This window comes from Argopecten irradians, chromosome 15 (assembly GCF_041381155.1).
Source record: "Argopecten irradians isolate NY chromosome 15, Ai_NY, whole genome shotgun sequence".
NCBI classification, from domain to species: domain Eukaryota; kingdom Metazoa; phylum Mollusca; class Bivalvia; order Pectinida; family Pectinidae; genus Argopecten; species Argopecten irradians.
In genome coordinates this window covers 18,975,832-19,003,115 of record NC_091148.1, presented here as the reverse complement: position 1 = coordinate 19,003,115, position 27,284 = coordinate 18,975,832, and the positions used below count along the sequence as shown (strand labels likewise).

Sequence of the window (27,284 nt, the reverse complement as noted above, 5' to 3'; positions counted from 1 at the left end):
ACAACGGAGAGACAACACGCTATAAAAAGGACATGGATCATAACGGAGACAGAAGAGACAACACGCTATAAAAAGGACATGGATCACAACGGAGAGACAACACGCTATAAAAAGGACATGGATCACAACGGAGAGACAACACGCTATAAAAAGGACATGGATCACAACGGAGAGACAACACGCTATAAAAAGGACATGGATCACGACAGAGAGACAACACGCTATAAAAAGGACATGGATCACAACGGAGAGACAACACGCTATAAAAAGGACATGGATCAACACGTAAAAGACAAAAGGACCACGACATGAGACAACACGCTATAAAAAGGACATGGATCACAACGGAGAGACAACACGCTATAAAAAGGACATGGATCACAACGGAGAGACAACACGCTATAAAAAGGACATGGATCACAACGGAGAGACAACACGCTATAAAAAGGACATGGATCACAACGGAGAGACAACACGCTATAAAAAGGACATGGATCACAACGGAGAGACAACACGCTATAAAAAGGACATGGATCACAACGGAGAGACAACACGCTATAAAAAGGACATGGATCACACGGAGAGACAACACGCTATAAAAAGGACATGGACACAACGAGAGACAACACGCTATAAAAAGGACATGGATCACAACGGAGAGACAACACGCTATAAAAAGGACATGGATCATAACGGAGAGACAACACGCTATAAAAAGGACATGGATCACAACGGAGAGACAACACGCTATAAAAAGGACATGGATCACGACGGAGAGACAACACGCTATAAAAAGGACATGGATCACGACGGAGAGACAACACGCTATAAAAAGGACATGGATCACAACGGAGAGACAACACGCTATAAAAAGGACATGGATCACAACGGAGAGACAACACGCTATAAAAAGGACATGGATCACAACGGAGAGACAACACGCTATAAAAAGGACATGGATCACAACGGAGAGACAACACGCTATAAAAAGGACATGGATCACAACGGAGAGACAACACGCTATAAAAAGGACATGGATCACAACGGAGAGACAACACGCTATAAAAAGGACATGGATCACACGGAGAGACAACACGCTATAAAAAGGACATGGATCACAACGGAGAGACAACACGCTATAAAAAGGACATGGATCACAACGGAGAGACAACACGCTATAAAAAGGACATGGATCACAACGAGAGACAACACGCTATAAAAAGGACATGGATCACAACGGAGAGACAACACGCTATAAAAAGGACATGGATCACAACGGAGAGACAACACGCTATAAAAAGGACATGGATCACACACGGAGAGACAACACGCTATAAAAAGGACATGGATCACAACAGAGAGACAACACGCTATAAAAAGGACATGGATCACAACGGAGAGACAACACGCTATAAAAAAGGACATGGATCACAACGGAGAGACAACACGCTATAAAAAGGACATGGATCACAACGGAGAGACAACACGCTATAAAAAGGACATGGATCACAACGGAGAGACAACAACACGCTATAAAAAAGGACATGGATCACAACAGAGAGACAACACGCTATAAAAAGGACATGGATCACAACGGAGAGACAACACGCTATAAAAAGGACATGGATCACAACGGAGAGACAACACGCTATAAAAAGGACATGGATCACAACGGAGAGACAACACGCTATAAAAAGGACATGGATCACAACGGAGAGACAACACGCTATAAAAAGGACATGGATCACAACGGAACACGCTATAAAAAGGACATGGATCACAACGGAGAGACAACACGCTATAAAAAGGACATGGATCACAACGGAGAGACAACACGCTATAAAAAGGACATGGATCACAACGGAGAGACAACACGCTATAAAAAGGACATGGATCACAAACGGAGAGACAACACGCTATAAAAAGGACATGGACCACGACAGGAGAGACAACACGCTATAAAAAGGACATGGATCACAACGGAGAGACAACACGCTATAAAAAGGACATGGATCACAACGGAGAGACAACACGCTATAAAAAGGACATGGATCACAACGGAGAGACAACACGCTATAAAAAGGACATGGATCACAACGGAGAGACAACACGCTATAAAAAGGACATGGATCAAAAACGGAGAGACAACACGCTATAAAAAGGACATGGATCACAAACGGAGAGACAACACGCTATGAAAAAGAGACATGGCATGGATCACAACGGAGAGACAACACGCTATAAAAAGGACATGGATCACAACGGAGAGACAACACGCTATAAAAAGGACATGGATCACAACAGAGAGACAACACGCTATAAAAAGGACATGGATCACAACGGAGAGACAACACGCTATAAAAAGGACATGGATCACACGGAGAGCAACACGCTATAAAAAGGACATGGATCACAACGGAGAGACAACACGCTATAAAAAGGACATGGATCATCAACGGAGAGACAACACGCTATAAAAAGGACATGGATCACAACGGAGAGACAACACGCTATAAAAAGGACATGGATCATAACGGAGAGACAACACGCTATAAAAAGGACATGGATCACAACGGAGAGACAACACGCTATAAAAAGGACATGGATCACAACGGAGAGACAACACGCTATAAAAAGGACATGGATCATAACGGAGAGACAACACGCTATAAAAAGGACATGGATCATAACGGAGAGACAACACGCTATAAAAAGGACATGGATCACAACGGAGAGACAACACGCTATAAAAAGGACATGGATCACAACGGAGAGACAACACGCTATAAAAAGGACATGGATCACAACGGAGAGACAACACGCTATAAAAAGGACATGGATCACAACGGAGAGACAACACGCTATAAAAAGGACATGGATCACAACGGAGAGACAACACGCTATAAAAAGGACATGGATCATAACGGAGAGACAACACGCTATAAAAAGGACATGGATCACAACGGAGAGACAACACGCTATAAAAAGGACATGGATCATAACGGAGAGACAACACGCTATAAAAAGGACATGGATCATAACGGAGAGACAACACGCTATAAAAAGGACATGGATCATAACGGAGAGACAACACGCTATAAAAAGGACATGGATCATAACGGAGAGACAACACGCTATAAAAAGGACATGGATCACAACGGAGAGACAACACGCTATAAAAAGGACATGGATCACGACAGAGAGACAACACGCTATAAAAAGGACATGGATCACAACGGAGAGACAACACGCTATAAAAAGGACATGGATCACAACGGAGAGACAACACGCTATAAAAAGGACATGGATCACAACGGAGAGACAACACGCTATAAAAAGGACATGGATCATAACGGAGAGACAACACGCTATAAAAAGGACATGGATCACGACGGAGAGACAACACGCTATAAAAAGGACATGGATCATAACGGAGAGACAACACGCTATAAAAAAGGACATGGATCACAACGGAGAGACAACACGCTATAAAAAGGACATGGATCACAACGGAGAGACAACACGCTATAAAAAGGACATGGATCACAACGGAGAGACAACACGCTATAAAAAGGACATGGATCACAACGGAGAGACAACACCTATAAAAAGGACATGGATCACAACGGAGAGACAACACGCTATAAAAAGGACATGGATCATAACGGAGAGACAACACGCTATAAAAAGGACATGGATCACAACAGAGAGACAACACGCTATAAAAAGGACATGGATCATAACGGAGAGACAACACGCTATAAAAAGGACATGGATCACAACGGAGAGACAACACGCTATAAAAAGGACATGGATCATAACGGAGAGACAACACGCTATAAAAAGGACATGGATCACAACGGAGAGACAACACGCTATAAAAAGGACATGGATCACAACGGAGAGACAACACGCTATAAAAAGGACATGGATCACAACAGAGAGACAACACGCTATAAAAAGGACATGGATCACAACGGAGAGACAACACGCTATAAAAAGGACATGGATCACAACGGAGAGACAACACGCTATAAAAAGGACATGGATCACAACGGAGAGACAACACGCTATAAAAAGGACATGGATCACAACGGAGAGACAACACGCTATAAAAAGGACATGGATCAAACGAGAGACAACACGCTATAAAAAGGACATGGACAACGAGAGACAACACGCTATAAAAAGGACATGGATCACAACGGAGAGACAACACGCTATAAAAAGGACATGGATCACAACGGAGAGACAACACGCTATAAAAAGGACATGGATCACAACGGAGAGACAACACGCTATAAAAAGGACATGGATCATAACGGAGAGACAACACGCTATAAAAAGGACATGGATCATAACGGAGAGACAACACGCTATAAAAAGGACATGGATCATAACGGAGAGACAACACGCTATAAAAAGGACATGGATCATAACGGAGAGACAACACGCTATAAAAAGGACATGGATCATAACGGAGAGACAACACGCTATAAAAAGGACATGGATCATAACGGAGAGACAACACGCTATAAAAAGGACATGGATCATAACGGAGAGACAACACGCTATAAAAAGGACATGGATCATAACGGAGAGACAACACGCTATAAAAAGGACATGGATCATAACGGAGAGACAACACGCTATAAAAAGGACATGGATCATAACGGAGAGACAACACGCTATAAAAAGGACATGGATCACAACGGAGAGACAACACGCTATAAAAAGGACATGGATCACAACGGAGAGACAACACGCTATAAAAAGGACATGGATCATAACGGAGAGACAACACGCTATAAAAAGACATGGATCACGTTGGAGAGACAACACGCTATAAAAAGGACATGGATCACAACGGAGAGACAACACGCTATAAAAAGGACATGGATCACAACGGAGAGACAACACGCTATAAAAAGGACATGGATCATAACGGAGAGACAACACGCTATAAAAAGGACATGGATCACAACGGAGAGACAACACGCTATAAAAAGGACATGGACCACGACAGAGAGACAACACGCTATAAAAAGGACATGGATCACGATGAAGAGACAACACGCTAAAAAGGACATGGATCATAACGGAGAGACAACACGCTATAAAAAGGACATGGACATGGATCATAACGGAGAGACAACACGCTATAAAAAGGACATGGATCATAACGGAGAGACAACACGCTATAAAAAGGACATGGATCACAACGGAGAGACAACACGCTATAAAAAGGACATGGATCATAACGGAGAGACAACACGCTATAAAAAGGACATGGATCACAACGGAGAGACAACACGCTATAAAAAGGACATGGATCACAACGGAGAGACAACACGCTATAAAAAGGACATGGATCACAACGGAGAGACAACACGCTATAAAAAGGACATGGATCACGACGGAGAGACAACACGCTATAAAAAGGACATGGATCATAACGGAGAGACAACACGCTATAAAAAGGACATGGATCATAACGGAGAGACAACACGCTATAAAAAGGACACGGATCATAACGGAGAGACAACACGCTATAAAAAGGACATGGATCACAACAGAGAGACAACACGCTATAAAAAGGACATGGATCATAACGGAGAGACAACACGCTATAAAAAGGACATGGATCATAACGGAGAGACAACACGCGATAAAAAGGACATGGATCACAACGGAGAGACAACACAAACATACTGCAGCATCATTAGCCACAACACATTCACACACGCATCACATTACACATAGGGGTGGTCGTTCTGAGATAATTTTTAAGTCAGCTATTTTTATGATGTTATCAGCCAACTAACCAATACTTCAAAGATATAATCTTAATTTATAATTCATGTAAAATGCGGAAACCTGCCTATACCGGGCAAAAATGATATTCACAGTAACTTCCGGTTTAGACTGGTTATATACTCTGTACCTTTTCCCGTCCCGATCCATTGTATGCGACCTCGCTTTGTCATAATACTTTTTTTTATTTTGTTATCTGACTGACACACGCTGCCAGACACACTGAACACCCACCTCGGTCACATTGTACGGACAAGGGCAAACCAGTCGTCCCACCCCCTTTATGCTGAACTTATTATATTTTTGTCGAGTGATGATCGTATTTTGTTTCACATTTGTCGTTAATTTAATGTTTTGTCTTATTTCATTTCAGATGGATGCAGTCTACGCCAATTCGTCCTTATCTGAGTATTATATTGGCACAAATGTGACTGGCTTCTAGTAAGTGTTCTACTTCAAGTATTACATATCAAATGTCAACATGTACACTCTGAAGTGATTTAGATCTTTCAGATTACTTAAATGCAGATAAAAAAGATTGTAGTCACTTCATAGAGTTAATGGTAGGCCTAATTATACTGCTCAGGTTCCTCAAAAAATATTAAAAATAAAACAAAAGCTTTGTTTTAGACATTCACTGTAAATTACATGTTGCTTGTCTGTAATACCATTACGATTATTTTGTTTGCAGATGTATGAAAGGAATGCAAAATTAATATAGAATATTTTACTCTTTTTTGTTGTCAAGTTTATCAGATAAATAACTGACTTTGTTCTATATCAAATATGTGAATGGTTATTTGATGGACTTCTTGAATAATGAATTGTTTCTTCTGCAGCAAAGGAAGTGTGGGTGTCACTTACAATTCCATATTCGCAAATCCAGCAAGTACCAGCACCCCAACATCCACGTCAAACACCACATCTAACTCGACGACAACCACAACTGAAGAACCAATGATGTCTACAATAGATGTAACAATGGTTGTAGAGGTGATGGTGATGGGAATAACTCAAGCAGCTGAAAGTGGAAATGGGGTGTTGGCAACAGTCATGGTTACTGCAGAAATAAAAGTGATAGGTACATTGTGCATATTACAGAGTTAACACCCTTTCCGGAAGGTATCGGATGTGGCGTCATTATTTTATGAGCGTAATTCACGCCTTTGTCACTGAACAATATGACGTCACGCTCGCAAACAATGATTAATTCACATTCAATCCTTAAACACAAGGGCAGATAACTCTTTAATACGGAAAGAATGAATTATACCCGTAAAATATAATAGTTTCAGGCTTTTTCTCTATGCTCTATAAAATCTTTATTTCTTCCTTGATTTTGTTTTACTTAACATGATCCCATCCCCGCAGATAATAAACTCGATATATATGTTTCCAAAACGCTTACGATCTCTACATCCATGGCCTATATCATAGTATAAATGGAGGCAACATAACAGAACAGGTGCTTTTGTCATTTACTGTACATTAAAATAGCCGTATAAAGGTAAACTAGTACTGTGGTTGGTTGACTGTGAGGCTTTGAAGTAAGGCGTCGCTTTCTGTGTAGTCTTCAAAGAATTGTTTCAAGCCTGTGGTTCAGTTTTACTATAGATAGATAGATTTTCTTTATTTCCTCTTTTCAGAGATTTCATACCTATTTTACATTTTAATTAATACAAATCGATATTCAGTTTAGAATTTCAAAATCACATTTTCAAAGTAAAGTGTTCATATGTACAATTAGTGATGGAAGTAGGTCAGCAATGTTTATCATCATCATTTCCCATCTATCATGATCAAGAGGAATATCCACCTGGCTTCCCAGTAAGAATTGGCATTGCTTTTCCTCTGAAAGGTGGTCGAATGTTACATATTCTGTAACTTCTAGGAAGTTTACAAGAAAGTCTAATATTTTATCGCGACTATAGAACAGTGCCGGGCACTGGATAAGAAAGTGCGTAGTAATATTGTCAGAATTCTTCCCACATAGTCTACATACTACAATACTACGTTCGTACCGATACGAGAGTTTGATTAACTCGCCCATTTTCCATGTGTGGTTAGGGTAAACAAGACTCAGTATCCAGAGTGGATTAGGACCACAGACAGAGTGGATGCTGGCGTAGGTTTTGAGCACAATCGAGTTATCCATATCGTCCGCCCATTTATTGAAGTAGAACTCTTCTACAATTCTCGTGGTAAAGTTTCGCCAGGAGTTGCGAGTGGGACAAAAACCATCGTATACAAAGTCAAACAGAGCTGATGCTACATTAAGCCTGTGTGCGGTTGCAAATATATCTTGAATAAAGCTTTCCGCGAGGAGCATCTTGTTTCCGAATATGAAAGCACAAACACGAATAATGAAGAGAGTTTTCCACACGTATTTACTACTTGCATCACATAGTTTGTTCCAAAATAGCATCTTCCTTTTATCAACTTCGCCAGCAATGTCAAGTAGTCCAATAGCGCGAGTTGTTACAAGTGTAGGTGAAGTTTGTTCGAAGCCTTGGCATCTACGGGCAGCATATCGTTGAACGACGCAGAGTTCCTGCTGAGAGTACTGCATAGGGTTAGCCCACAATTCTGATCCATACAACACACGCGATTGGACTATACTTTTGATAAGCTTGCAGCTTATTAACGGATTCATGCCGCCACCGTGAACACCAACGCTTATCAATGAATTCAGTGATTGTCTCCCATTCTGACAAGCTTTTTTTATGCTCTCGTCGCAATGCAAATTCTGAGTCAAGACTATACCGGCGTATTCCTTGGTTGTGACCCACGGAATAGGTTGCCCTCCGAGTGCACATTGAGTTCGTGGAACGCGCTTTGTGTGGCCCCTTTGAAACTGTATTAGAGAACTTTTCCCGGGGTTATAATTAAGACGCCATTTTCGCGAGAAGCTGTACACTAAGTCTAGGAGACATTGCAAGTTCCCAATGGAACAGTCCATAAGTAAAGTGTCATCCGCTAGAAATATTGCTGGTATGTGTAGATTATGAATAGTGAGTCCAAACGGACACGAGGTCAAGCTCTAGAATAAGGTCGTTGATCATAACTAGAAAAAACCATGCGGATAATGTCCGACCTTGACCCACGCCTTGCTCGACAGGATATGGACTTCCGGTTCTGCCTTCATGCAGTACGCATGATGTAACACCCTTAAAAGAGTTCGCTATGATCCGCCATATCTTACCATTAAAGCCAAGATTATAGAGTTTAGTGAGAAGACCGTTTATCCAGACACTATTGAAGGCTTTCGCGTTATCTAAAAACGCCGCGTACACTTTCGAGTTACGTTCAAGATGATGACTTACAGCTTCCCTTACCGTGAAGGCAGCAACAATACTACCACAGTCTTCTCTAAACCCTTGCTGAAGGCGATGAGGAAAGCATATCTCGGAACAAACTTTCGCTATTTCTTTGGTAGAGTACTTTTTCAAATAGTTTTGGATCACATTAGTACTGTGGTTGGTTGACTGTGAGGCTTTGAAGTAAGGCGTCGCTTTCTGTGTAGTCTTCAAAGAATTGTTTCAAGCCTGTGGATCAGTTTTACTATATGATAGTACTGGGTTGTAAAGATAGTATGTGAGCGGTCGACTGTTTTTGTCGACGTTTTTTCTCCGAGTAATCTTGCTTTTCTCCACTTTCTAAGCATAGAAGCCCTTTAATATGGTATACACGACGTAAAAATGATAAGTAATATTCAAATTGATATTGTGTTTAAAATGTTATATATATATACCATGAAAAAGTATGTGTCCATGTAGAGTTGAATATATAAAAAATAAAAGTCAATGACTTTCCTCTTGTACATTCACCATTTCATGATATTTCTGAAGAGCCATCATGAAATGGTGAATGTACAAGAGGAAAGTCATTGACTTTTATTTTTTATATATTCAACTCTACATGGACACATACTTTTTTTCATGGTATATTATTTTTTATATATATATATACGTCTGTTTTATATTTTAGCGGTCACAACAACAACAACAACTACTACTACTACCACGACAACGCCAACAACAACAACAACGCCAACAACAACAACAACCTCAACGCCAACAACAACAACAACGACAACGCCAACAACAACGACAACGCCAACAACAACAACAACGACAACGCCAACAACGACAACGCCAACAACAACGACAACGCCAACAACGACAACGCCAACAACAACGACAACGCCAACAACGACAACGCCAACAACAACGACAACGCCAACAACAACGACAACGCCAACAACGCCAACAACAACAACAACGACAACGCCAACAACAACGACAACGCCAACAACAACAACAACGACAACGCCAACAACAACGACAACGCCAACAACGACAACGCCAACAACGACAACGCCAACAACAACGACAACGCCAACAACGACAACGCCAACAACAACGACAACGCCAACAACGACAACGCCAACAACGACAACGCCAACAACAACGACAACGCCAACAACAACAACAACGACAACGCAAACAACAACGACAACGCCAACAACAACGACAACGCCAACAACAACAACAACGACAACGCCAACAACAACCGTATCAAGCACTGAAACACCATCACCGACTCCCATGCCGAAAGATGTTATATTCTCTGTCATATTCACCTTAAAGGATATTGCTTTCATGCCACAGTTCGGAGACAGTTCCGACCCATTATTCCTTTACATGGCGCAGGTTATGGCAGATGCGGTAGGTTTTATCATTGATTTAAAAAAAATCATGAAAAACTTAAACTATTTTGTGATTAAAAATCGATAATATCCCACTGATTAAAAATCGGTAATATCTGTTAAAAATCGATACTACATATACATGTGATTAAAAATCGGTCATAGTCAGCTTTTAAAAAAAGATCTCCTGTGTGATACAAAAATCGATGATGTTCTGTGAAAACCAATCGATAATATCTGTTAAAAAATTGAAAATACATGTACCCGTGATGCAAAATCTATCACATTCAGATTTTCAAAAAACGATAACATCTATGATACAAAAAGCGATGATATAGTGTGAAAACAAATCGATAATATCTGTTAAAAATTGATAATACATGTAGCCGCGATTCAAAATCTATCATTTTCAGTTTAAAAAAAAAAACAAGAAAAAAACAAAAAACTATTACATCTGTTATTAAAAATCAATGATATTCTGTGGAGAGAAAAAAAAATCGATAATATCTGTTATTAAAAATCAATCACATCCTATAATCAAAAACCAACAATGCTCACTAATTCCATCGTAAAAAACGATAACATCTGTGATACGAAAATCGATGATATTCTGTGAGAAAAAATAGATAATATCTGTTAAAAATCGATAATACATATATATGTGATTCAAAATCTATCATATTCAGTGTTTAGAAAACGATAATATCTGGTATTAAAAATTGATGATATACTGTGAAAACAAATTGATAATAACCGTTAAAAAATCGATAATAAATGTAAACATGTATATATATCTTATTAACACAAAAAATGATATGAAATAATTTATTTCACCTTTGGTGCATGCGCAATCAGTACTTCCTTCCATATAGACTATATTTACACAGACTCTTTTTTGGGATACAATTAATTATTTTTCATTTTTTTTTAACTTGAAGTAAAATAAGAAGCTCAAACTTTTCAATGTTGGTAATGGTGTAAAGTAAGTAACTTTTGTAACTGAAGAAAAATACTAAATCGTCTGGTCCTGTTTTTGATAGTGAAAAAATACCATTTGTCAGCGGTGGAGCATCTTTAAAGTCAACAATGTTCACTGATTTTATTGTAGCATTGCAACCTAAGGGCCAAATACTCTCAAACAGAGTATTCCTAGATCAGGTGTAATTTTTTAGACAATAAACAGACCTGCTTAATAAATTTTGAAAAAAAATCAAAAGAAAATCATTAATAATATATACTATGATATTTTATGTACAGGGGAATAGGATATAGCTTCGGGGGTAGAGAATAGGGGGAACTTTTCAAAGGAAAACGATGTGAGCTTCGCTCACAAAATAATGACGTCAGAATGAATACCTGCCAGCAAGTGAAGCAACTCAGTAATATGAAAAGACGGCATTGTTCTTCATATAATTTAAGTACCATATGGCCAATGTGGCGTCAAATGCACTGACTGCAATTGGTAAAAAGGAAACACTTAATACAAAGAACATATTTCTTTTACCACTAGTTCAAAAGTGGAGATATTGTCGATTTATTTAAGGATTAAAGTCTCTTTCTGGTGGTTCTATCGAAGGATAAAGTTGAGTAGGGTATCGATATTTGGAATGGGCCGCGAAGCGGTCCATGAAACAAATATCGATACCCTACTCAACTTTATCCTTCGATAGAACCACCAGAAAGAGACTTTAATCCTTATATTTACAGTCTTAACTATTATTTTCGTAGCTCAAAATTTACCCTTATTAGTGTTTATGGCATTTATAAGACTAAAATTGAATTATATCGTTTGGTTCCGACAGGCATTTGGAACAGCCACTCGAAGTTGCGGAAATTCCCGCCAATTTATCAATGAACATACAAATAAAATGAGTTCCGTCTGATGAAGCATATATATGGGGTTTTCCCGGTATGAAACTATAAATCGTTTTATTTATCTGTTGTTAAAAACACCGTGGTGCAAAGCACTTTGGATTTAATCTTTTACTTCGTATGATTACACACGCTTACATAATTCATAACGTGGCAGGATATTTAACGTAGTTGTGACGCGGCGTCCGATTCAAACCGCCTGTGTCAAGGAAGTGTGACAAACAGAGAGTTTCTTCAATTTTGTGATCACTTGAGTTCTACTTAATCAGTTCACGTTTGAAATTACTTGAATACACGGATGTTTACATAGTTCAATGTCATTATTTCCGGATTTTGGAGATTTTCAAATGCATCGGACGTCGTTTCGAGGAACATGTACAAACACAGGTAGGCCCACTACTGTAAACGTTTACCGCTCTCAAAATATTAGCATATATTTATATTGGTGTTTCAAACACTTCAATAAATATTAGAGATATCTATTACAAGAATTGTAAAGCTACAATTGTAGGATTCCATTTCATTCATATTTCGAAACACCCAAACGTACATTGTGTAAGTAGATAACGTACAGGACTTGTCTGTCCCCCGAGGCGAACAAAAATGCATTATCGTGCTAGGTCGTTTTGGTTAAACTTATGCAACTCAAAGACTGATGTTGTCCTAACATATCTTATCCATTTGCGTACAACCAAATATGTTAAAAATACAAATAGGATGTAGATCTACATGTTGTAGCGAACAACACAGACTCACCGACACACAACATGTAAACATTGCGACGTCATCGGAATGTGCAAAACTGTACATTGTACAACAGTGTTTATTTATCATACGCACGGAAGCATTGCTCAAAGAGGTACGGTAGTAACATAAACAATGTAGCTTTTCTACATTTGTATTTACACACGTACATGTATATGTGTTAAAACCTATTTTGATCCATGTACATGTTCATCGAACCTACGTTCGGTACTGAAAACACCAAAAGGTTCTGATTTGGACCACCATAAATTCATCCGCACGGCTCCAAATTGCGCGTGACATACTCAATCTATCGAGAAATAAAGTTGAGTAGCCTTTGATTGAAATCAACGGGGGTTATACTAGCAATTCACTACTGACTGTAAATATTCATACTTAAAGCATGTGTTGTAAGTTTTATTTTAATTCGTCTGTTTCAGACTAGAGAAAGTATGGAAAATCACCCCTTCCTGAAATACATCTTCCAAGATAGCCAAGTCGTTTTCTTCGAGTAAGATTCCATTACCGCCGCTGTCATGGTGAAATTATGTCATAAGTTGCTATCGTTTATTTAGAATGTAAAATACGGTATCGCTGTAATATAACGAATCCAATATGAAAGGACTAATATTACTTTTCATAAATCGAGGCATACACCACTGCTAAACACTATTACGGTGTAATGTCGATGGTATATTCATTGAATGGCAATATATTGTTTCAATTTTTTCTCCAAAAATATATTTTGCCGTTGTGACAATGCCAATGCACTGATATTCTTACAATGCTTATATATGGCCAGAAATTTTGAAACTTATATTCCTAATTACCAATAGACAGTCAGCTTAATTTCATCTTCAAAACATCCCTCATGTAAGATCCATTTTTACAGGGACGATAACGGGTATGTGCGAGCAGTGACTAATCTATTCCTGAACAACGACATGGTCGTCTTCAACGGAACGACCATCGATATCACAGAAACTTTTGTGAGAGAAACAACCGAGCAACTCATGAAAGACGGGAATCTTACATTTACGAATCTTTTGGTTCAAAGTAAGTGATCTCTACAGTCGCATGGACGTGTTGTGCTCCATTTGGTGTAAGGTTATTCTATTCCGTGTTTGCATATTACAGAGTTAGCTCCCTTGAGGGCAGGTATCGATTGTTACGTCATTATTTTGTGAGCGCAATTCACGTCGTTTTCTCCTAAACGTATGACGTTACGCTCGCAAACACATAACGTCACAATCACTACCTATCCGCAAGGGCATATAACTCTGTAATGTGCAAATACGGAATTTTAGCATGTATTCCGGCCATCTTTACAGGCTTCCTTGACCATAATTCCATGTGTATATGAGCCTTGCCTTAAGTTTTTTTTTATATAATTTTAATTTGATATTTATCGCTTGAACCTTACTTCTCGTGCCCATAGCTCTACATAGCTAAATGTTACTGTAAAGCAACTTTCATACGCATGCGATTTATTTTCGCGAATTTCGCGATCCAAGTTAATTCGCGAAAGTTTATATCCGCGAATTAACATCTATATCATCATTATTGACATCCTCGATACTCCAAGGGTGTCTATCACTGACGTTATATCCACCTCTGGACTATCTCATAGTAAAATTGAAGGCCTAGAAGGCACAGGTAATTTGATCTTTTGTTGTACATCAAATAAAGTTGATAACGTTGACTGTGTTCCTTTGAAGTTGGGAATTGCTCTCTCTCTCTCTCTCTCTCTCTCTCTCTCTCTCTCTCTCTCTCTCTCTCTCTCTCTCTCTCTCTCTCTCTCTCTCTCTCTCTCTCTCTAATTTTCAAGGGAAGTTTCTGCAGGCCTGGGATCGGTCAGGTATTTTCTCCTGAACTGTCTTCAGTTTTACTGTGACACAGTCCAGGGGTGGATATTACGTCAGTGATAGTAACCCCTGAATTATTGAGGATGTTATATTGATAGGAATAATCATTCAATTGTTAAATCTGTGAGTAATGTTTCTTCGCGAATTTTGTTTTGAAATGGAAATTGCGAAAATTAATAGCCGCGGAAGAAGTATACGATAATAAACTTCTTGCATCTTTATCGCCTGAATGTGATCGGGTATTTACAACACATAGTCTAATCAGAAACGTATATACATAGAGATTGGAAACTCCTTCTTTGTCTTTGTTGATAGGCAGAGGGACCTCCGGTTTATAGGCATTTTGCCTTGGCTAACTACTTTTAAGTGTATTCTTTTAAACATGATATTTTTGCATCAACACAAAGTTTAAACATTATATCATGGTTTGATGTGATCAGTTTTCCCAATTGATGTTATTTGATATGATTTTTGAAAACACGAAAATAAGCAATTTTACCTGGTTTTTGGAAAATCATGCATTCAAAACCGGAAGTGCTTTTTGTTTTATTAATAAATAAGTTAAATTATTATTTTTTCCATCCAAAATCGTACTCAAACCATCTGAAAATTACTGAACTTTTACAACATATCAAAGTTATTCTTTTATATTTAACTGTTTAAGAGTTTATCTGAAAACCCCTAAGCACATACAGAGGTACATCTGCCGATCGTAAAATTGAAGGAGTTGCCAATCTCTATGTATATATGTTTCTGGTCTAATGGCAGACATGAACCATGAAACGTGTCCTCAATCATGATCCAAAATAGGGAAAAGAAATAAAGGTAAATTGTAAATGTTCAATAACAAAGTGATGGTGTTGTTCCAGACTTTCTTGTAATTAATATAGATGATGTTTACTTTGATATCGGATTTCTATACCCAATATTGATTGAGCTCTAATGTTACAGCGAGTGGTCAATAGGCCGATATCTATATTTTACTATAACAGAATAGATATCCACAATTTTCTGTTTTGCATATTACAGAGTTATCTGCCCTTGCCGGTAGGTATTGATTATGACGTCATGTGTTTGCAAGCGTAAAGTCATGCACACTTTTTAGAAAAAAAAAACAATGTGAATTGTCATCACAAAATAATGACGTAACAATTGATACCTACCTGCAAGGGGGCTAACTCTGCTATATGCAAAGACGGAATAGGTAGATTTTAGTTTTATTTAATATCATTCTTTGTATTTGATAACTCACAAACTAACCATTTATCTTCTACAAGTAACATTCAAACAGTGTGTTTGAGTAATTTCACTTAGCTATCACTATGCCGGCGTCGGTGTCGGCGTCCGGGAAACGGTTTCCGTGCGATAACTTTAGTATTTATATAGCTTTATATCAATAAGATCTCAAATGACTTCGATAATGGTCAAAATCTGTCAATATTTGCAAGAGTAACGGGAATTTAAAATCGTCAAAACAGAAAAGTCCATGGTTTCCGCTTGATAACTTAACTATTCATTGTCCGATTTCAACCAAATTTGGTGTGTTGCTTTATATTAATAATATCTTAGATGGATTCAATATTGGTCGAAATTCGTCAATATTTGCAAGAGTTAAGGGACTTTAAAATCGTCGAATTATGGTTTCCAATCGACACTTTTAGTATTTATTGTCCGACTTCAACCAAATTAGGTATATTGCTTAATATCAATGAGATCCTAGATGGGTTCGAATTTTCTCAAAATCAATCAATATTTGCAAGAGTTACGGGACTTGATAACTTCACCTAATTATTAATAATATTTCAACTGTAGATTGCGATGCTGTGCAGGCGACATATCCACTTCCTTGGAATTCTTATTTATGTTATGTAACATGTAACATAAACCCCTTTAAACCACAGATACACGACGTACATGTATATATATAACACAAATATTATAAATCTGTACCTTATCTTTCAGGGATAGAGAAGCCAATTGTGCCCCCTACAAAACCTACTGTACACTTTGTGTATGAAGTGTCGTATACCTTGTTCAATGAAACGTTTCAAGCAGATTACGATGATCCAGACAGTCAAGGATTTCGACAAATGGCAGACGGAATAAACATGCAGGTAACGGACTGCAAGGAATTGTAGCGTGTCTAGTATCCCCCATTCTGCATTTGCATATTACAGAGGTGTCTGCGCTTGCGGATAGGTATTGATTGTGACGCATAACGTCGTACGTTTAAGAGAAAATGACGTGAGAATAATGACGTAATAAAATAATGACGTTACAATGTATACCTACCCGCATTCTGTAATATGCAAAGACGGACTAGTATTGATCAATAACTTTAAAGATCCGTCGATAATATAAAATATGAGCTCGGCTTTCTCTGTTGTTAAACGTATTTTGTATGGAAGACATTGCATGTATTTCTCGTGCTTTTTGTTAACCATACATTGCCCCTTTTCAGCTCACCTGGCCCGAAAGGCCGGTGACCTTATGTCATGACGCGGCGTCCGTCGTCCGTCCGTCCGTCCGTCAACATTTCCTTTAAATCGCTACTAGTCATAGAGTTCTGCATGGATTGTAACCAAATTTGGCCACTAACATCCTTGGGGGAAGGGGAACAGAACTTGTATAAATTTTGGCTCTGAACCCCCGGAGGCAGGAGGGGTGGGCTCAATAAGGGAATTAGAGGTAAATATTCAAATTCCTTCAGAAAAGAAACAATGAACCTGTATATATAACAGTACTTGACATTACAAACCAGGTGAGCGATACAGGCCCTCTGGGCTTCTTGTTTTCAAATGTAGCATGCATTTTCGTTTTTATGCGTATTGATTATGTTTAAGAAAACATATAAATTCGCCCTTTTCATTCATATTTGTTGTTGTGTTATTCATGTTTGTAAATACATCTTATATTACTTACCTTAACTGAAATGGTTCTTATTGTTTAAAAATGTTAAGTGTGAAATGAGCTTTTAACCGAAACGGTTTTCATTGTTTAAAATGTACATTGTAAAAGGGGTTTGACAATTTTGTGGAGTCTCAAAAGTTATTATAGCCTACCGTTAATAGTACACTCATTATCATGATATTGAAATTTTAATAGATAAACCAAATGCTTATATCAATAATGCGGGTCGTCTGATGTTTCCCGCCGTCACCCTGCATGGTTACACCCCGCAGTAGTTGATTATCACTACGTTTTTTTTTACAGACTTCGTACATGATGGATTCCTCCATACTGAAACCAATCTTTGTGTCAAGTGAAGTGTTCAAATTCGGGTAAGGTTTCGATGGTATACTATTCTGTATTTGCATATTACAGAGTTATGTGCCCTTACGGGTAGGTATTGATTGTGACGTCATGTGTTTACGAGCGCAACGTCATACTTTTTTGAGAAAACGATGTGAATTGCGCTCACAAAATAATGACGTCACAATGGATACCTACCGGCAAGGGAGCTAACTCTGTAATATGCAAAGACGGAATGACTTATACATTATCTATATTGAACTTATACATTATTTATAGTGAATCATCGATGATCGACACGTTGGAGTCCAGTTATTATGAATATTCCGTATTTGCATATTGCAGAGTTATCTGCCCTTGCGGGTAGGTATTGATTGTGACGTCATGTGTTTGCGAGCGTAACGTCATACTTTTCGGAGAAAACTACGTGAATTGCGCCAACAAAATAATGGCGTAACAATTGATACCCATCCGCAAGGGAGCTAACTCTGTAATATACAAAGTGGAATATATATATATACACGTCCGGTAATACTATGCATTTATGATAAATAGAATCTTACGCTCGTCGCTACATCTATTTTAAAATATTTGACCTCATTAGACCAATTTTCTAAAGGCTCGTGGCATATCAATGTGATTTGGTTTGGTTTGATTAGTATAATGTCCTAATAACAGGTTTCCTCTCGAATTATAGAACAATTTTAATAAATTTTATATTACATAATCTCTCATGTGAGATCCTTTATTATAAACAGTAAGAGGTTAGACGTTATTCACATATCACAACAAAATGGATAATTGAAACATGATCACGAATTTAAGAAAACTTTGATGACATAACATGTTTTCATTTACATTTAACTAGGAACGGAAGCCTGGTGGTGTTTTCATATTTGACACTTGACGATGACAAAATCGACTACAATAACATGTCTGTAGATGTCACGCCATACCTCATTCAGGCGGAATACATGCGTGTAATGAATCTGTTTAACATAACCGTTGGAGACTTCGTTGTAAAAGGTGAGACTTTTGTAGAAATTGGTTATTGTTTTATGTTTTTTGTTTCTTTTGTTTGTTACTTTCTTTCTTTCTTTGTGTTTTTTGTTCTTTTGTGACGAAGATAACTTTATATCAAAATACCTCATGGACCATGCTAAAGCCATATTATAAACCATAGGTGTTTTCCTTTTTCATGTTTGTTTGGGTTTTTTTCGCGACGGAGATAACTTCATAACAACAATAACGTATGGACTATACTATTGCCATATTGTATACCTTTGTTTTACTAATATATACAGTGACAGGAATAATTCTAATCATTGGACGTAATGATTTTCTGAACACTTACTTCGATGAGTTTAAAAACAACAACAAAAAACCACAGTTTTTTCGAATATACGAGTCGTACATTGTTACTCCAATTACTCGTGTATCGCCTGGATGTTTCGGTGTTAAGCTTGCGGAACGAAATAATTTGTATAGCGCAGTAACCCCCCCCCCCCCTCTCATCTTAAGTAATATCCGTAAAAAAACACACAAAAGGGAGAAAAAAGATTCCGTCCACATTTTGTTATAACTTTCTATCGCATATAATTTTACAATCTGATTATAATACAGATCCTTATTATCACTATATTTGATACAAGCGTCTTTTTGCCCCCCCTCTCCCCCCCACATTTTCGCGGAGTGAAATGTTCTAAAAATGCACATTTGAAAGAAAAAAGGGTCCTCCTGCACATTTTTGAACTTCGTTTTTTTCTGCTGCGCGGCGCGTTCCCTAAAACGTTCAAGCACGTAATGTTTAAACACGAACTAGACTAATGTCCATCAAGGGATTATATTATTTCAAAAAACGCTTCTTAAAAGATTAAATTGTTTATATGTCTTAGCAAGACAATCAATTTATTATTATTTTGAGTTACACCCAACAGTGTGTCGATGGAATCCGGTATTTTCAGATCGGGCTAGGTTGCATAATGATATGACGACACTCACAATTATCATTTCCCAATCCAGGTAACTTTGATTCGGAAAAAAATTATCGTGTTAAGAACGTTTTATAATCATAATAATACATTGTAAAACTCATCTCAGCTATTCCAAATCGTCATATTTTTTTCTCGGGTGTTACGAAATATTGAGGACCTTTGAGGAGCGTTATCAATTGACGTAGTAATGTGTAAAAAATGGATTTGATCTGAAGTACACGTGGTAAATGGTCATCCGACAATGACCTCTTATGTGATGTTGTCATATCCTCTATTGAACGGAGTGGTTAGAAGGATCTGTATTTTAATTAGAATGCTCTTTTTGCCTTTTGATTCCAGAGGTTGAGTTACCTTCGTCACCCTCACCACCAACAACCCCAAGCGTGCCAGAGGTTTTACACATGTTTGGTGTTAATTTCACATTATTGGGTGAACCATTCAGACCAGAGTTCAACGACAAAAACAGCAGTGAATATAAAAACATGACTTCCACTATCGACTTCTTGGTAATGCATCGTCTCGTTTTATTTTACATTTTTATTTTTTGTTCTCTTTGTTGTGATTTTACAACGAGCTTTTGTTCTCTTTGTTGTGACTTTGCAACGAGACTTTGTTCTCTTTGTTTTGACTTTACATCGAGATTTAGTTCTTTTTGTTGTGACTTTGATTTACAACGAAATTTAGTTCTCTTAGTCGTGACTTTATAAGGAGATTTTGTTCTCTTTGTTGTGATTTTACAACGATATTTAGTTCTCTTTGTTGTGACTTTACAAGGAGATTTTGTTCTGTTTATTGTGACTTTACAAGGAGATTTTTTTCTCTTTGTCGTGAGTTTACAAGGAGATTTAATTCTCTTTGTTGTGACTTTACAACGAGATTTAGTTTTCTTTATTGTGACTTTACAACGAGATTTAGTTCTCTTTATTGTGACTTTACAACGAGATTTAGTTTTCTTTATTGTGACTTTACAAGGAGATTTAGTTCTCTTTATTGTGACTTTACAACGAGATTTAGTTCTCTTTGTAGTGACTTTACAACGAGATTTAGCTCTCTTTGTTGTGACTTTACAACGAGATTTAGTTCTCTTAGTCGTGACTTTATAAGGAGATTTTGTTCTCTTTGTTGTGATTTTACAACGATACTTAGTTCTCTTTGTTGTGACTTTACAAGGAGATTTTGTTCTGTTTATTGTGACTTTACAAGGAGATTTTGTTCTCTTTGTAGTGACTTTACAACGAGATTTAGTTCTCTTTGTAGTGACTTTACAACGAGATTTAGTTCTGTTTATTGTGACTTTACAACGAGATTTAGTTCTCTTTGTTGTGACTTTAACAACGAGATTTGGTTCTCTTTGTTGTGACTTTACAACGAGATTTAGCTCTCTTTGTTGTGACTTTACAACGAGATTTAGTTCTCTTTGTTGTGACTTTACAACGAGATTTAGTTCTCTTTATTGTGATTTTACAACGAGATTTGGTTCTCTTTATTGTGACTTTACAACGAGATTTAGTTCTCTTTATTGTGACTTTACAACGAGATTTAGTTCTCTTTGTTGTGACTTTACAACGAGATTTGGTTTTCTCTACACGAGATTTAGCTCTCTTGTTGTGATTTTACAACGATATTTAGTTTCTCTTTGTTGTGATTTACAAGGAGATTTTGTTCTGTTTATTGTGACTTTACAAGGAGATTTTGTTCTCTTTGTAGTGACTTTACAACGAGATTTAGTTCTCTTTGTAGTGACTTTACAAGGAGATTTAGTTCTCTTTATTGTGACTTTACAACGAGATTTAGTTCTCTTTGTTGTGACTTTACAACGAGATTTAGTTCTCTTTGTTGTGACTTTACAACGAGATTTAGTTCTCTTTGTTGTGACTTTACAACGAGATTTAGCTCTCTTAGTCGTGACTTTACAACGAGATTTAGTTCTCTTTGTTGTGACTTTACAACGAGATTTAGCTCTCTTTGTTGTGACTTTACAACGAGATTTAGTTCTCTTTATTGTGACTTTACAACGAGATTTAGTTCTCTTTGTTGTGACTTTACAACGAGATTTAGTTCTCTTTATTGTGACTTTACAACGAGATTTAGTTCTCTTTATTGTGACTTTACAACGAGATTTAGTTCTCTTTGTTGTGACTTTACAACGAGATTTAGTTCTCTTTATTGTGACTTCACTACATGACGTACGTACTGTTCTAAGGAGATAAGGTTATGTTAGACTATATAGTTATCTATCACGACTTAAGATATGTAATAACAATTATCAAACTTTTAAAGTAACTAACGGTAAATACAAGAAATACGAATTCTAGTCAAAGTTTCTTTAGTATATTTTTGTGCTTGTAAATAGTGGAAAAAAAGTATTATTTTGTTATTTGTAAATGTATTATGCAAAAATCAAAATGAAAATTGGACTAATTTACATACCACATGATAAAGGATAACGTTTGTGAATTGACGTTATTGCGGGATATCATCGTTTGACGTCATTCAATCACAAACAGAAACAATAGTCCCGCACAAACGTTATCAGGTATCACGTGGAACGTGAATTAGTCCCGTTAACTAAATTTAAAAACGTTAATTCAATTGATGAATTTAAATTGCATTTCAGACGAAGCGAACCTTTCACGAGTCTCTTTTTGGAGATGTTCTCCTATGGAGTAGAGTCTATGATATACGGTAAAGTGGAGTGGTGTCTTGTTTTTGCCCTATATCTCAACAAAACAAATGTTATAACAAAATGAAAAAGGAGGAAAAAGGCTTTTAGATTAGCGGCATAATGAATAATATATAATTTATTAATTTATACCTTGTAATTTTAAAGAATCATTAATCTTATAAGGGCTAAACAATTCAATACAAGGGAAATGAGGAACACTGAAAAAATATCAATTATTTTTGGTTGATTTATGAATAATGGGTTTGAAACATTTCTAGGTATGAAATATGCATGTAACTATAATTTAATTGTGTATTTCTGCACATCTCGTAAATTATACAATCTAATTAACATTAGACTTGCTCAATGATATGATCTAATATAAGATCTAACAACTCCCTGTCTGGGGTAACCTCAGCATGACCCCTGGCCTAGAAACCTTTTGGGACGTACTAGAAGCTGTTTATAATTCCGAAAGATTCAACTACGCCGAAGATTTCATAGGCGACACGCTGATTGGCTCACCATAGGGTCATTATTAAATTAGATACAGGAAGAAGATAATCGTAAACTTGCATTTAACTGTTTTTTTTCATAACGAAAATATAATTATTCATTTAAGGTAGAAAAGATACCGAACTCCTGCTATGAGTTTACATTGAAATGCAAGGTAAAGTTATGATGCTATTTATTCCGTCTTTGCATATTGCGGTTATCTGCCCTTGCGGGTAAATATTAATTGTGACGTCATATATTTGCGGAAGTTAGGTAATACTCATCAATGAAAACAACGTGAGTTTCGCTCTCAAAAACAATGACGTCACAATTGTTACCTGCTCACAAGGGAGGAAACTGTAATTTACAAAGACCAAATACTAGTAGATGGAGACAGTAATTGTCATTGTTTTGTTTCAGGAATGTCAGCGGAAATATTGGCGCAGCCTCTGTGTTGGTATTTAAAGATTACACAGTTGTTATCGATAAGACTACCTACGATATAACAGAGGGCTTTGTCTCCAGTGCATTCCAGGATCAGATGCATCAAGACAATATCTCCTATTCAAATCTCATTGTCCATTGTATGTATATTATGTTACACAAATATTGTGTTTTGCTTGGGTCGATATAAAGTTATTTCAACCTAAGGAAAAAATGACATAGACAAAGGATATGATATATTCAAATGTATCCATTGGGTTATAATGGCCAAATACCTGGTTAACATCATCAGTTACGATAGTTATTATTTTTAACAATAGTCCCGCATCAACGTTATATTTTATCACATGGTACCTGAATTATTCCCATTCAATATCAACTGAAATTTATTATCATTTTTTGTATGTTTTCGTGTTTTTATTTTTTTTGGTTACTGTGGGTTTTTTTAAATTTGTTTACTAACAAATTGATGTTGTTCTTTTGTTATTGTTTACTAACAAATTGTCTGATTTTAAGAAATATGTAAGGTTCTTAAGATCCATTTACAGGTAATGTTTTGACATACTTCAAACAATTTGCCACTAGTGGTCCTGATGGCCGCCTCATGATTCCAATAAATGTATGACGTGAAATCAAATTAAAAAGAACATTGGTACTACCAAAACATAGGAACATTGGTACTACCCAAACAAAGGTTCAATGGTACTGCCCAAACAAAGGTACAATGGTACTGCCCAAACAAAGGTACATTGGTACTACCCAAACAAAGGAACAATGGTACTGCCCAAACAAAGGTACATTGGTACTACCCAAACAAAGGAACATTGGTACTACCCAAACAAAGGAACATTGGTACTGACCTAACTTAGGAACATTGGTTATACCAATGGTAAGGAACATTGGTACTACCCAAACAAAGGAACATTGGTACTGACCAAACTTAGGAAAATTGGTACTACCAAAAGAAAGGAACATTGGTACTACCCAAACAAAGGAACAATGGTTCTACCAAAACCAAGGAAAGATTCAACACTTAATAGTTGGCCTTTTGATTGATTTGACAGTAAGCAAATTAAATTGATTCTACTGTTAACGTGACTTACACATAAATCTTAAATACTAAAATTTGTTTAATTGTAGGGGTTTAATTGTAGGGATACCAACACCAACTCCGGAACCGACCAGACCAGCGCGCCAGTTTGCGTATGAAGTGGAATATACCTTGTTAAATACCACATTCACAGATGAATACTGGGACAAGGACAGTCATGAATTCCAACAGATAGCAGCGGATATTAAAATGGCGGTAAAGTATAATAATCTAACCTCTTACGGCATGAACTTAGATCCTTAATGAAAATAAACATTTTATACATACACATTTTTTCTTGCCGTTCATCGTTGTTCGTCCAGAAGTAGTGACTTAAATGCAGATTATTTCTTATCTGAAGACGTTCCCAACATTTTAAGATTAAATTCTTAGTGTTGAATCTCGTGTAAAATGGACACAAACAATTAATATATTAAAAAAAATAAACCGTAGATAATATAGTATTCATGGAAGCACGATAGAATGATGAAGAGGAAATCAACTACTGTATTTCTGTTTCAACATTTTCCATTTGTGTACATTACAGACTGAATCGTTGATGCAGTTTTCTCCCCTGGGTTCGATTTTCGTCTCAACTCAAGTGACAGAACTGTGGTGAGATTTCATTTCTGCTGTTCTGTAATATATGTATGCATGTGCACTGCAGTACAGTACCACACGTTTACATCGAACACGTTTATACCGAATTAATAGCTACAACGTATTTTATATATATGTCAATATGTGTATAATGAACTATGCTTATAATGAATCATTAGAACCGTGTATTACTGTACATATTCGCCAATGCAAGGCTTTATGTATGTAAGTTAGTAATTAAAGAACATTTAACATCCAATATTCAGGATAAGCACGCAATATTTCATATCATTTGTTATTTTTAAATGTCCTGTAGTAAGAAATATTCAATTATATGCGTATATATTTTTCATTTTATCATTACATATCTTTTAAAAAATGTTTTGCTTCCTTTTCTGTATATAGTTTTAAACGTGTGTGGGTTTATTTCTTACGTATGGCAAGTGTCAAAAATAGTTTATATCGTTCCCAAAAAGACCTCGTGGGATTCTTGTTCGCATTCCTACACCATGTATTGGGTATGGGTGATTTTAAACACGTATCATCGTAATAGATTCAAGAAAATACTGAAGAATTGTTTTTTTCTATACTTGTATCTAGGCCCGGAAGTGTGAAAGTGATATCATACTTGATTCTAAGTGACAACGAATTCATGTTCAATGGAACGTCACTTCCGGTGACAACATTCTTCATACAAAAGGAATACGAGCGACTAATGACGTTGGGGAACATTTCTTTTAGAAATGTAACGGTCAAAGGTAAAACACTCGAAATCATGTTTAAAGTTTTTTGTTTACAATAATATCTCCGTAGAATTGATTTAAAATATTAATTATTTCTTTATGTTTTGGGACCGAGTCGTTTAGATGTCTCAACAATTTACAACGGCTGCTCCACCTCAGGATCGTAAAATCGAACCCCACGAGGAAACCACTATTAATGGTGTTTCTCAGGAGTACTCAAGCTTTCCTCCACCAAAAACCTGGTTCGTTTTTAAATTTACCTGGGTATAAGTAGGACGTAAGTATTAACAAATCAAACATCTCTATATTTGACAATATATATTTGTAATCATTTGCTTATGTTTTTCAGAGATAGATCTCCCTTCAACTCCTGCTCCTACAGCTACGACCAGGCCGCCCCACGATTACTATATGATGGGAGTGAACTACACCTTGCATGATGAACCATTCAGACCAGAATACTTGGACAAGAATAGCAGCGCGTATAAAAACATGACGTCCGCCATTGACTTTCTGGTATTGTATCTATTCCTCCATTCTCCTGCAAGGTCTTTAACATTAAACACTACTGTAAGCGTACCTATTTAGTGTAGCATTGGTTTGAACCTGACATTGCAGTGATCGAACTGGACATTCACAGCAATTATGGTACTAACGTTATACAGAAACTACAGTCAGCATAATAATATTTTCGCGCATTATGTTTTGCGCAAATATTTGCTGAAATACATGCCTATCGCTACGATATGTACATCTAGATACGGTCAGTATATTAACTTTTATTTGTACCGTCATATTAAACAAACATGTTTAGCAATAATACTGTTTATATTAATTATTCAACTTTTCGTTACAGACCATAGACAGTTTGTACAAATCTGTTTTCGGAGATGTCTTCTTCTGGAGTACAGCCTATCATTTATGGTAATGTTAATCATCATACAATACAGGACAAAATATTCACTAATTTCCCGATTTACCCGCCGTTACTCTCAAAA

At 37.0% G+C, this 27,284-nt stretch overlaps 1 protein-coding gene across 4 annotated transcripts in view; it reads left to right on the top strand.

The window, feature by feature from the left end:
* LOC138309095 (uncharacterized) overlaps positions 1–27,284 on the top strand; it is a 206,746-nt gene that overhangs the window by 59,072 nt on the left and 120,390 nt on the right. For 2 of the 4 annotated variants that reach the window (XM_069250232.1, XM_069250233.1), the window contains exons 9-24: positions 6,188–6,255; positions 6,654–6,895; positions 9,802–10,541; positions 13,579–13,649; positions 14,031–14,194; positions 16,966–17,117; positions 18,217–18,284; positions 19,124–19,281; positions 20,589–20,755; positions 22,867–22,934; positions 23,830–23,993; positions 25,008–25,159; positions 25,491–25,558; positions 26,144–26,301; positions 26,636–26,802; positions 27,143–27,210. In XM_069250232.1, the coding sequence (XP_069106333.1) occupies positions 6,188–6,255; positions 6,654–6,895; positions 9,802–10,541; positions 13,579–13,649; positions 14,031–14,194; positions 16,966–17,117; positions 18,217–18,284; positions 19,124–19,281; positions 20,589–20,755; positions 22,867–22,934; positions 23,830–23,993; positions 25,008–25,159; positions 25,491–25,558; positions 26,144–26,301; positions 26,636–26,802; positions 27,143–27,210 (2,675 nt within the window). The remainder of the gene's footprint in view (positions 1–6,187; positions 6,256–6,653; positions 6,896–9,801; positions 10,542–13,578; positions 13,650–14,030; positions 14,195–16,965; positions 17,118–18,216; positions 18,285–19,123; positions 19,282–20,588; positions 20,756–22,866; positions 22,935–23,829; positions 23,994–25,007; positions 25,160–25,490; positions 25,559–26,143; positions 26,302–26,635; positions 26,803–27,142; positions 27,211–27,284) is intronic. The other 2 variants (XM_069250234.1, XM_069250235.1) reach the window with 2 other exon arrangements.